We start from the raw sequence: 12,717 nt of genomic DNA, 5'->3' as shown, positions 1-12,717 counted from the left end.
TGCAGGTTATTGACAGTTTTCTACTATTACTTGGGCGATCTTAATTTTGAAGAATTTCTAAAAGTCTGTGACCCGGAGGTACTTTAAGTGTTGAGACGACACGCGGATATTTATCTTCATTTCAGTGTAAACGGAAGTAAACAGTGACGAAGAACAATTTCCACGTTCGCGTTTTTATTTAGACGTTTATTAACACCATGGAAATCAAAATTTGACTCATTTAACTGCACAGCATCACATACTTACCCCAGGTAGTCTTTCATTCGCGTTGGATACAGGACTTGGTTTATAGATGTTGTCTATATAACGCTAGCTAGCTGCTAACGTTAGCTAACAATGGCTAACTGTATTGTTTTTCACGCTCAAATAGCCTCCATCATGGAGGTGCTAGCGAATGCAGCCGTGGCAGAGATCTGTAAACTCGTCGACGACGACTATGCAGTGTTTCGTTTGGAAATAACTCAAAGCCAGAAAGAAAACAGGGCATTGCGGAGGAAACTACAGCTACAGGAACTTAAGGTGTCACGAGAGGTGGCAATGCGAGAGCGCGTCCTTGTCAGTCGTCCAAGAAGTGTGAAGATCCTCGACCAATACAGAGGAATGGCAAGAGGTACATTTTGCATAAAGGCGCTGCATGGTCAACACGACGTATGCATTGGCAAAATAAAAAGACAATTGGATGAACATGACACTGATTTAATTGAAAAAATATAGCCTACCTACAGTATAGGCAGGCTATATCTTTTAATACATTTACGGTGATATGGCCTCTACTTCTTGCGTTTCGCGGAGCAGCACAGAGCTGTTGAAGGAAGTTGTCTTCTATGGTATGTTGGCAATCGCACAATTTAATGTGCATTCCTTCACCTTCTGAGTGATGGAAACAGGAAAGGGGGGGGGCTGGAGTTTCAGAAAAACGTTGCCTTCATAATCATTGACCTGTACAGAGAGTTAAGTCAAAACCACAAGTCCAAATCTCCATCCATGGCTTAGGAAAGGGCCGATTTAGTAAACTAGCTACTGCAGGACATCTGCACAAGCAGACCAGAAACAATAATGAGGTTTTGCTTAGGATGTGATTTGATTGGTGTTCCCGGGAGCATAAGATACATGGGCTACACATACTGAGACAGAGGGGTGCTGTTTCCCTCGCTCTGATGATTTCTCCGGTGAGATTCAGCCATTTGTAAAATAAACGGAACATTTGGACAGAGAAAAAAACAGACATTATTTTATTTTTATTGGTCAAATATTTGGGGAAGACTCGCTTTCCTTGGCATCCATGAATACACACCACTGTATTTAGGCTATTGTTGGTATGTTTTTCACTCTGTTGAAGTAGAAATCGGAGTATAATGCTTATATGGATGTCAAGCTCAATATACACTGCTCAAAAAAATAAAGGGAACACTTAAACAGCACAATGTAACTCCAAGTCAATCACACTTCTGTGAAATCAAACTGTCCACTTAGGAAGCAACACTGATTGACAATACATTTCACATGCTGTTGTGCAAATGATATAGACAACAGGTGGATATTATAGGCAATTAGCAAGACACCCCCAATAAAGGAGTGTTTCTGCAGGTGGGGACCACAGACCACTTCTCAGTTCCTATGCTTCCTGGCTGATGTTTTGGTCACTTTTGAATGCTGGTGGTGCTTTCACTCTAGTGGTAGCATGAGACAGAGTCTACAACCCACACAAGTGGCTCAGGTAGTGCAGCTCATCCAGGATGGCACATCAATGCGAGCTGTGGCAAGAAGGTTTACTGTGTCTGTCAGCGTAGTGTCCAGAGCATGGAGGCGCTACCAGGAGACAGGCCAGTACCACAGGAGACGTGGAGGAGGCCGTAGGAGGGCAACAACCCAGCAGCAGGACCGCTACCTCCGCCTTTGTGTAAGGAGGAGCACTGACAGAGCCCTGCAAAATGACCTCCAGCAGGCCACAAATGTGCATGTGTCTGCTCAAACGGTCAGAAACAGACTCCATGAGGGTGGTATGAGGGCCCGACGTCCACAGGTGGGGGTTGTGCTTATAGCCCAACACCGTGCAGGATGTTTTTCATTTGCCAGAGAACACCAAGATTGGCAAATTCGCCACTGGCGCCCTGTGCTCTTCACAGATGAAAGCAGGTTCACACTGAGCACTTGTGACAGACGTGACAGTCTGGAGACGCCGTGGAGAACGTTCTGCTGCCGGCAACATCCTCCAGCATGACCGGTTTGGTGGTGGGTCAGTCATGGTGTGGGGTGGCATTTCTTTGGGGGGCCGCACAGCCCTCCATGTGCTCGCCAGAGGTAGCCTGACTGCCATTAGGTACCGAGATGAGATCCTCAGACCCCTTGTGAGACCATATGCTGGTGCGGTTGGCCCTGGGTTCCTCCTAATGCAAGACAATGCTAGACCTCATGTGGCTGGAGTGTGTCAGCAGTTCCTGCAAGAGGAAGGCATTGATGCTATGGACTGGCCCGCCCGTTCCCCAGACCTGAATCCAATTGAGCACATCTGGGACATCATGTCTCGCTCCATCCACCAGGAGATTGCACCACAGACTGTCCAGGAGTTGGCGGATGCTTTAGTCCAGGTCTGGGAGGAGATCCCTCAGGAGACCATCCGCCACCTCATCAGGAGCATGCCCAGGCGTTGTAGGGTGGTCATACAGGCACGTGGAGGCAACACACACTACTGAGCCTAATTTTGACTTGTTTTAAGGACATGACATCAAAGTTGGATCAGCCTGTAGTGTGGTTTTCCACTTTAATTTTGAGTGTGACTCCAAATCCTGACCTTCATGGGTTGATAAATTTGATTTCCATTGATAATTTGTGTGATTTTGTTGTCAGCACATTCAACTATGTAGAGGAAAAAAGTATTTAATAAGAATATTTCATTCATTCAGATCTAGGATGTGTTATTTTAGTGTTCCCTTTATTTTTTTGAGCAGTGTGTGTTCATGTCATTGTCATCAATCAACTGCATTACAGTTAAAACTACTTTGACTACCACCACCGATGTCTATATGCTAGCTGTGCTACCAGTTTATACGAATGGGAGTTAGCATTTAGCAGTCACTTTTTCTAAACCTGAAAAGGGACAACTTTTAAATGTTATGCAGCGAAAACAGCCAAATGTATCCAAATTGGATTTGAGTAACCACATTGTGGGCCTGTTACAATATATCAATCATGATGGATTTGACAAATATCCACTTTGTTAGATCAGATTTGTTGAATGTGCGTCAATCCAGCTTCCTTCTATCCCCTACCGTCTGCATTTCATTGACCTCTTTACCCGCGTTATCCTCATTACCTTCCCGATCTCTTTCCAGGAGTTCAAACACATTTTTGTGTCTTTTGAAATCTGTACACGAGGTATCATAAATATGCTATTTTTTGTGAACTTCTTATGTTAAAGTTCTCCATGTTTGTTTGTCAAGAAAGTGAGTTTGTGTTTATAGAGGATTAACCGCCCCCACCTAGTGGCAACAAATCATGTCAGTGTGGAGCTATACGGAGCCCTCTGCATTGTTACACAATATGAGAGGCGCATGACATCGCTGTACAGAGCTGGATTTGGCCTCCACAAGCCTTCGGATGCTCCGCAATTGCGTCACACCCTACGTACGAAGCCTGTGGATCAAGCATACATTGGCTTTAAGCGAAAGTTCTCTCTGCTTGGTGTTTTGGGAAACACGTGAAATATTAGGCCGTTGTAGGAAAGATGTATCTTAAAACACTCCGAAGCCTAAGTTCCATTGCTATCGGGAAACCGGGCCCAGATGTGTTACCCAGAATTGGGTCTCGGTCAGTTTTTGGATAGTAGGCAATAATTCCCCATGATTAGCCATCTTCCGCAAAGACACAATATTATATTCCAACCAGATTCTGGATTGGGGCTGCAGGTAGATTAGCAGTTAAGAGTGTTGGACCAGTAACCAAAAGGTCGCTGGTTTGAATCCCTGGGGGGAAGGGGGGAATGCAAATAGTCTGGGTAGCCATTTGATTAGATATTCAGGACTCTTATGGCTTGGGAGTAGAAGCTATTTAGGAGCCTCTTGGACCTAGACTTGGCGCTCCGGTACCAGTTGCCGTGCGGTAGCAGAGAGAACAGTCTATGAATAGGGTGGCTGGAGTCTTTGACAATTTTTAGGGCCTGGTATAGAGGTCCTGGATGGCAAGAAGCTTGGCCCAGGTGATATACTGGGCCGTACGCACTATCCTCCGTAATGGCTTGCGGTCGGAGGCCGAGCAGTTGCCATACCAGGCAGTGATGCAACCCGTCAGGATGCTCTCAATGGTGCAGCTGTAAAACCTTTTTAGGATCTGAGGACCCATGCCAAATCTTTTCAGTTGCCTGAGAGGGAATATGTTTTGTTGTGCCCTCTTCACGACTGTCTTCATGACTGACATTTATCAATAAATAGTATATCAAGAAGTTATGAGAAGTGTTACCTTACATCCTTGTCAATTCTAGACAGTGTCTATAGGGTACAATATAGAGTTGAGCATTGACAGTACCTAACTTAACCACCTCCCTTTCCCCAATCACTCTCTCAGGTGAAGGACATCTCAATGGAGGCCACAGAAGCTTTGTGACTCCAGCGGAACACAATACATGGAGAGATGACCAACCAATCACTGTTGACGAGGGGAGTGGAACCTCAACCCAGCACGTTATTGTGATAGAGGTCAGATTAATAGTGTTGCATAAAAATGACAGTATATCAAATGTGACGAGTTTATTTCAAAAAGGCACAGGCACAGGTACATCATAATGTATTTGCCATATGGGAGCTTGTGAGACTTCTCCACGACATTGTCATCCAATTCAACTAATGTACTGATAATAACCGCCCCTCTTCTTGTGTCAGTCTGCAAATACAGAGGCTGCAAGTCCTGGGGTCAAGCAGGAGAGGACTGAAGGAGAGGAGGACGCAAGACACAGCAGAGACATCCAGACTGAAGCGGCAGGAGTGGCCCCTGTAGCTCCGGAGGATCCCACTGCCTCCCTAGTGCAGCCCAGGACTAGACGCAGCATCACGGAGGTCAGTGGAACGCTGAACGCCGTCCTCAAGTCAGAGACAGACACCGAGACTTTAACTGTAACACAAAGGCTTTTACACACAGGATCTGAACACAGATCAGACCCAGAGAGACTGGGGCTGGGGCCACAGGGCTGTCCTCCTGCTCTCGGCTCAGAGTATTTACTTTACGGTAACCCAAGCCTGAGGACGATTCAATCCCATCGGGACTCAGGTGACGCGTTAGAGACTGGCAATGATCCGTCTTGTTCTTACACTACAGAGATGGACCGTGACAACATATCCTTGAGTTTAGAGACACAGACTGATCTGTCTAGAGGGGACTGGAACCAGTACAGTAGTAGTGTATACTCTGAAGGGTGCCTAGATAAGAAAGGGAAGGGTCTGGTCGTAGATGAGGTGACTGTGAAAGTGGAGGGCGACGTTCCTCCCACATGGAATGCAGATAGTCACCTCGGAGATGGACTCTCACAGGGCAGAGATTTCTTAGATTACAGGGAAAGCTTTGAATCAAATACAAATGTTGTGACCCATTCCCCTTTACACTCTCTCAGGCATTGCGATCCAGTGTCCACGTCGATGGGTCCTTCCGATTCACACGACAATGTCCTTTTTGATCAGGAATTGAACTCAAACAACAGGGATAGAACCCAGGTTCAGGGAGGGGGAGCCACATCAGGATATAGTAAAGAGAAACCGTTCCTCTGCATGTTCTGTAACAAAGGCTTCAGTTGCTCCCAGAAGGTGGAGAGGCACCAGAGGGTCCACACAGGGGAGAAACCATTCAGCTGTACCCAGTGTCACATGCGCTTTGCCCAGTCTGGCCACCTGAAGAGACACCAGAGGGTCCACACAGGGGAGAAACCGTACAGCTGTACCCAGTGTCAGATGCGCTTCGCCCAGGCTGGTGACCTGAAAAGGCACCAGAGGGTCCACACAGGGGAGAAACCCTATAGCTGCCCCCAGTGTGAGAAGAAGTTCTCAGAGAGGAGCTACCTCAGGCTACACCAGCAGAAAAAACATTCCACTCTATAACATAGAAAGGAACCATTCCACGCGATAGCTTCTGACATGTAGATCAAACCCTGCATTAAAGACACATTTTCATTGTTTTCAGCAGAAAAGACCCACAGATGCATTTTAAATAACGAGAGTAACAGATTCCAGTGTTGAATATTGCATCCAGACATTGTGTAACATGATATACACTGAGTGCACAAAACATTAGGAACACCTTCTTAATATTGAGTTTGACCCCCTTTTTGTCCTCAGAACAGTCTCAATTCGTCAGGGCATGAACTCTACAAGGTGTCGAAAGCGTTCCACAGGGATGCTGGCCCATGTTGACTCCAATGCTTCCCACAGTTGTGTCAAGTTGGCTGGATATCCTTTTGGTGGTGGACCATTCTTGATACACACAGGAAACTGTTGAGTGTGAAAAACCCAGCATCATTACAGTTATTGACACATTCAAACTGGTGCACCTGGCACCGACTACCATATCTCTTTCAAAGGCACTTTAGTCTTGCCCATTCACTCTCTGAATGGCACACATACACAATCCCTGTCTCAATTGCCTCAAGGCATGCAAATCCTCTTTAACCTGTCTCCTCCCCTTTATCTACACTGATTGAAGTAAATTTAACAAGTGACATCAATAAGGGATAATAGCTTTCACCTGGATTCACCTGGTCAGTTTACGTCATGGAAAAAGCAGGAAAGTGAATCCTAATGTTTTGTACACTGTATAAGCTACATAAGCCTAAAAAGACTGTTACATATTGTGTTTGCACTGTGTAGAATGTGATGTTCACAAACGGCTGTTTCATTACTTCTATTAAACTACTTAATTTGTTTTTATCCCCCAAGACATGTTTAATGAGAAAATGAATGCAGTTTATCAAGTTCATTAAGTTTTTTTTTATTTTTTAGGTGTGTATGTGTGGTTTTAATATGGTGTATTTAAAACTTATGTTTAATAAACACAAAATGGGACTTTTCATTCTAAGACTTTCATTGAGATTCTCTTTAGTATACATCACATTTGGACCTGTATCCACAATGCATCTCAGAAAAGGTCCTAGGCATCCTGTTAAAACCTGTTAACATTTTTTTTAAATAATAACCAGGTGGTAATGATGATGCACTCTCTAGTGCACTCCACACTGCCCTTTCAGACCTGGACAAAAGGAACACCTATGTGAATGCTATTCATTGACTATAGCTTAGCGTTCAACACCATAGTGCCCTCAAAGCTCATCAGTAAGCTAAGGGACCCTGGGACTAAACACCTTTAATTATTTATTTAACTAGGCAAGTCAGTTAAGAGCAAATTCTTATTTTCAATGATGGCCTAGGAACAGTGGATTAACTGCCTTGTTCAGGGGCAGAACGACAGATGTTTACCTTGTCAGCTTGGGGATTCGATCTTGCAACCTTTTGGTTACCAGTCCAACAACTAGTCTGCAACTGGATCCTATACTTCCTGACTGGCCGCCCCCAGTTGGTAAGGGTAGGTAACAACACATCTGCCACGCTGATCTTCAACACGGGGGCCCCTCAGGGGTGCGTGCTCAGTCCCCTCCTGTACTCCCTCTTCACTCATGACTGCATGGCCAGGCACGACTCCAACATCATCATTAAGTTTGCTGATGACACAACAGTGGTAGGCCTGATCACCGACAACGATGAGATAATATAGGGAGGAGGTCAAAGACCTGGCCGTGTGGTGCCAGGACAACAACCTCTCCCTCAATGTGAGCAAGACACAGGAGCTGATAGTGGACTACAGGAAAAGGCGGGCCGAACAGGCCCCCATTAAAACCGACGGGGCTGTAGTGGAGCAGGTTGAGAGCTTCAAGTTCTTTGGTGTCCACATCACCAACAAACTAACATGGTCTAAGCACACCAAGACAGTTGTGAAGAGGGCAGGACAAAACCTCCTAAGATTTGGCATGGGTTCTCAGATCCTCAAAAAGTTCTACAGCTGCACCATCGAGAGCATCCTGACGGGTTGCATCACTGCCTGGTATGGCAACTGCTTGGCCTCTGACGGCAAGGCTCTACAGAGGGGATTGCATAAGGCCCAGTACATCACTGGGGCCAAGCTTCCTGCCATGTAGGACCCCCATACCAGGCGGTGTCAGAGGAAGGCCCTAAAAATTGTCAAAGACTACAGCCACCCTAGTCATAGACTGTTCTCTCTGCTGCCGCACGGTAAGCGGTACCGGAGCACCAAGTTTAGGTCCAAAAGGCTTCTCAACAGCTTCTACCCCCAAGCCATAAACCTCCTGAACAGCTAATCAAATGGCTACCCAGACTACTTGCATTGCCCCCCCCCCCCCCATTTAAGCTGCTACTATTCTTTGTTTATTATATATGCATAGTAACTAACTCTAACCGGTGCCCCCACACATTGACTGTACCAGTACCTCCTGTATATAGCATCGCTATTGTTATTTTATTGCTGCTCTTTAATTATTTGTTACTTTTATTTATTTTTTACTTAACTATATTTGACTTAGCACGTATTTTTCTTAAAACTGCATTGGTGGTTAATGGCTTGAAAGTAAGAATTTAACTGTATACCTGTTGTATTCCGCGCATGCGACAAATACAATTTGATTTGATTTGAAGACACTGCCCGGGCAAACTCTGAGCCAGGAGTAAAATCAACTCATAAAAGTTTATCTCAGCTGATAGTCACGACATCCTGCAAAGGGAAGATAGTGATGACGCTCATTGACATTGTTGCAAAAGATAGGGAATAACCAATGAGGCATCGCCAGCTGTGAACTGTATAGCACGCTTCATACAACCACAGTGAATGTGACTGTACATCAAATGTTGCGATGGTAAAACGTTTGATATAGTTTTCTCCTGACACGATCACGTTGCCTTCTCTTAATTATAGCCTAATATGTTGGCATAAATAACTTTTTAAATGTTTTTTTACCAATTCTGATTATTGTTAACTGAATTTTGACAATATTACCATTATACTGTTACCAACCCTCGTCACTTCCCTTTAACAACTTTTAACTCCCGTTTATCAAATCACTTGCCAATAATGTTGCATACGTTTGAAAGTTCTAGAATTTTCATTGGACACAATCAAAGTTTACATAAGCTTTAGATGCTTTCAGTTGCCCAATTTACCGGCATTCCCGATTTAGGCTTTTTCTTTTTACAACGTGATGTTGCGCTCCGACGGGATAACATGAAATAACATTATGTAGGTAATTAAATCATCGAAAGAAAAACGTGTTTATTTATTTCGTCTAGTCTTTATAAGTATTTAGGCATATCATGTGGAATAGGCCTCGTGAAATCATTGTCAGAAGCGCAAGAGTTACTGTTGCATGTAGGTCTAGATTATTTATGAATTGATCCTATAGAATTATCCAAACATTATTTGAACAACTCCAAAGCAATTGCATGTGGCACAGGAACCATTGACTCACTTCATCACCAGTAAACCTGCTGATAACTCTTAACTGGTTAGGACAGCTCATGTGGTTTCCTAAATATCTATCGACTAGGTGGGACTGTTATGACTAAAGTAGCTTCATTCATCGCTTTTATTTTGACCCATTAGAGTAGGAGTAAAATGTATCTATTCTCAGCACTTATTACCAATTTTCTACTCTGAGAGCCTTTTGTGGATACCGGCCAAACAAAGAGTCTTAGAGTAGAAGTGCTGATCGAGGATCAGGCCCTCAACCGGTCTACATCATCATGATCTGAAAGGCAAAACTGATCCTACATCAGCACTCCTCTGAGAGGCTTTGTGGATACGGCCCCTGATTTCACCCTATTCTACATACCCCCGACAGCGCATTTGACTTACTAAATATACCTACACATAACCACACACTAGCAAACACCCACTGTACACCTCAAAATAGTTTAGTATTGTCGGATGATGACTTATCATAGCTGACTATTCACCCACACCATATTTACTGTTTGTCCACCATGATGGGTTTTAACAATGAAATCATTCTGTAACTACAGTATAGGACCTAAACGTAGACACATGCACACACACAAACATGATAACATTTATTATGTGTTGTAGATATGTGGTAGTAGAGTAGTGGCCTGAGGGCACACACTTAATGTGTTGTGAAATGTATTGTAATGTTTTCAAAATTGTACAACTGCCTTAATTGTGCTGAACCCCTGGAAGTGTAGGCCCTGCCTTGGCAGCAGCTAATGCGGATCCTTCATACATACAAACAGTGGGGATGGGTAAACACTCCATGTTGAAAGTGTTATATTATCTGTGTGTGTATGTGTACGTACCTGAGGGAGTGTATGTCTGTAATCTGTATCACCTCTCTTCCAGAATGAGGGTCCAGAGGTGCTGCTGGTGAAGGATGAGGGGTGTGAGGAAGGTCTGGGGAACCCTGAGGGGACCATGGTCATGGAGGACAACCAGCCTACACCTCCTCCTGAACCCACAGAGAAACCAGCTGAGCAGCACAGGACCACACACAGTCTCACTGAGGTGAGCCCACTGTGAACTACTGTCTGAATGGTATTAGGTCTGGGCCCGTATCCACAAAGCCTCTCAGAGAAGGAGTGCTGATCTAGGATCAGTTTAGCCTTTTAGGTCATAACTATGATTAAATGGAAAGATCAGCACACTCTGAGGCTGTGTGGATACAGGCCCAGATGTTGATTAATTTTGTTTTAAGTGTGGAACCCTGCATTTGAATTATCCAACAATTTACGTGTCAGGTAATCAAGTCAACTAACATGTTTACATAGTACTCATAGCAATCCCTCATTGCCCAATCAGAAGATGCTCCATAGCAGGGTGCTCATATCAGATTTCTTGATCCAACATCCTCTCACTCTGTATCTCTTATAGTCAGTAGACATGGAGGACGGGAAGCCTGATCTGCTGCTGGTCAAAGAGGAGACAATAGAAGATGGATCAGAGAGCACTGACCTGCTGAGTGGACTAAAGATGGGGGAGCAAGGCAAGAGAGAAATACATATAGCCTACATACAGTAATAGATCTTCAATGGGAATAGTGATGCACCTGACAAATGTTTTTCTTAAACACATATGAAACCTTATGAGTAGTTTATTTCTAAAACAATATCAGCACAATTTGTATGAAATTCAAAAACAAACAATACTATGTATATCAACATGACAGTCATATCATATCACCAGGCAAATAACACACACAAAATCCATGTATATGATTTTTGTTCTGTTGTCATGTTTGTTAAGTCTGGATTGTAACATTTGCCTGTAGGTGGTTTGCTGGAGGCTAAAAGAGGAGACATGGTGGCCATATTGGATTCCCAGACTGGTGCAGCCAAGAGCCCAGGGGATGACATCACAGAGCAGGCTGGGGCCAAAAGCGACATAGTGGAGGTCAGTGGATGGGACAGCGTCTTCAACTTCAGGCTGGGGAACAACACTGTTAACCACAGCCAGAAACAGACAGTCAAACGCAAAACAACAACCAAACTTAGTCTCCATGACAACAGACTGGCTGAGACCAGGACAAGGTTTAGATTTGGTCTGCGGGGACGGGGAGGTGTCAGTATGGGGCGGGAGAGAACAGACACAGACTCGGCTAGCGATGCTCCGTCCTGCTCCTATAGTTGTGATTCAGAGAGACAGATGGCGCCTCAGGTTACCCCACAAACAGGTGCTGCCTTCAGCCAGCCTTCTATAGGATCTATAAACTGGAACATGGACCCTGCAACAACACAGACACTCCCTGGCCTTCATCCTGCTCACACTCTCCTAATGTTAAACCAGACCTCAGACAATGCCAGTGCCTCAACACTAAATGGCTACACAAGCCCATTGACAAATAACAGTAGTAGTGACGCTATCAGTAGATCCGGTGGCAAAGAGAAGTGCTTCCCATGTTCATTCTGTTGGAAAGTCTTCAGTTTCCGCAAACAGATGGAGAGCCATCAGAGGATGCACACGGGAGAGAAGCCGTTTGGCTGCCACCTGTGTGAGAAGAGGTTCTCCCACCAGCACCACCTGAAGAGGCACCAGCGGGTCCACACAGGGGAGAAACCCTACAGCTGCCCCCAGTGTGAGAAAAGGTTCTCCCACCAGCACCATCTGAAGGCGCACCTGAAGGTCCACACGGGAGAGAGGCCATTCACCTGTACACACTGCGGGAAGAGGTTCTCAGAGAGGAGCTACCTCAGGATACACCAGCAGAAAATGCACATGGCCCATGTATAGAGTATAGTGACATGTAATGTAGTACTAGTTAGTTAGTTTAGTTCATTTTGTTGGTTTAGGATGTAGTAGGGAACTGGATGAGGTGAACTGAGAAAAGAATGAGTATGATGAGGCAGAGTAGATGATATGGTGATGGTTGGTGTGATGGTGTCTGTAAAAATGCTTTACTTATGAAGAGTGACAACCTTGTCCTGTTGTTTGATGCTGGTGTTTTATAATGAGGAAATTATAGTGCCTTAATTCAGGTTTACGTGACCTGAAGTAGTGAAGCTGTGTGTAATGTTATGTTGAACCTTTTCCAAGGCATCCTAAAATTCATTTGATCAAAGCGAGGGTATCAGATCAAAGTTATTTTACTTGTCACATGTATAATTGTGTGCAATAAAAGTGCTGCACTTCACATTGTGAGTGTATGACCATTTTGTTTAAATGAACTAC

The 12,717-nt window shown here is 44.6% G+C and overlaps 1 protein-coding gene and 1 long non-coding RNA gene across 2 annotated transcripts in view; one reads left to right on the top strand and one right to left on the bottom strand.

Moving 5' to 3' along the window:
* LOC118941347 overlaps positions 1-385 on the bottom strand; it is a 23,585-nt gene extending 23,200 nt beyond the window's left edge. Inside the window, exon 1 of the long non-coding RNA XR_005037592.1 lies at positions 247-385. This is a non-coding gene — a long non-coding RNA (uncharacterized LOC118941347). The remainder of the gene's footprint in view (positions 1-246) is intronic.
* Positions 280-12,717, top strand: LOC110498489 (protein sister of odd and bowel). Its single transcript, XM_036953761.1, has 6 exons — positions 280-610; positions 4,561-4,691; positions 4,875-5,048; positions 10,396-10,557; positions 10,924-11,035; positions 11,321-12,717. Exons 1-6 carry the CDS (start codon positions 337-339, stop codon positions 12,277-12,279), a joined length of 1,812 nt encoding a protein of 603 aa, XP_036809656.1. The 5' UTR covers positions 280-336; the 3' UTR covers positions 12,280-12,717.

Source organism: Oncorhynchus mykiss, chromosome 19 (genome assembly GCF_013265735.2).
Source record: "Oncorhynchus mykiss isolate Arlee chromosome 19, USDA_OmykA_1.1, whole genome shotgun sequence".
NCBI classification, from domain to species: domain Eukaryota; kingdom Metazoa; phylum Chordata; class Actinopteri; order Salmoniformes; family Salmonidae; genus Oncorhynchus; species Oncorhynchus mykiss.
Note: the sequence above shows the minus strand (reverse complement) of the source record. Positions and strands in the feature narration are given on the sequence as shown.

Bases quoted from the DNA above. Each gene is read 5' to 3' on its own strand.
- LOC110498489 (XM_036953761.1), top strand. From the start codon at position 337: ATGGCTAACTGTATTGTTTTTCACGCTCAAATAGCCTCCATCATGGAG. The intron at 611-4,560 runs GTACATTTTGCA...TCACTCTCTCAG, and splicing joins ATACAGAGGAATGGCAAGAG to GTGAAGGACATCTCAATGGA. The intron at 10,558-10,923 runs GTGAGCCCACTG...TATCTCTTATAG, and splicing joins CCACACACAGTCTCACTGAG to TCAGTAGACATGGAGGACGG.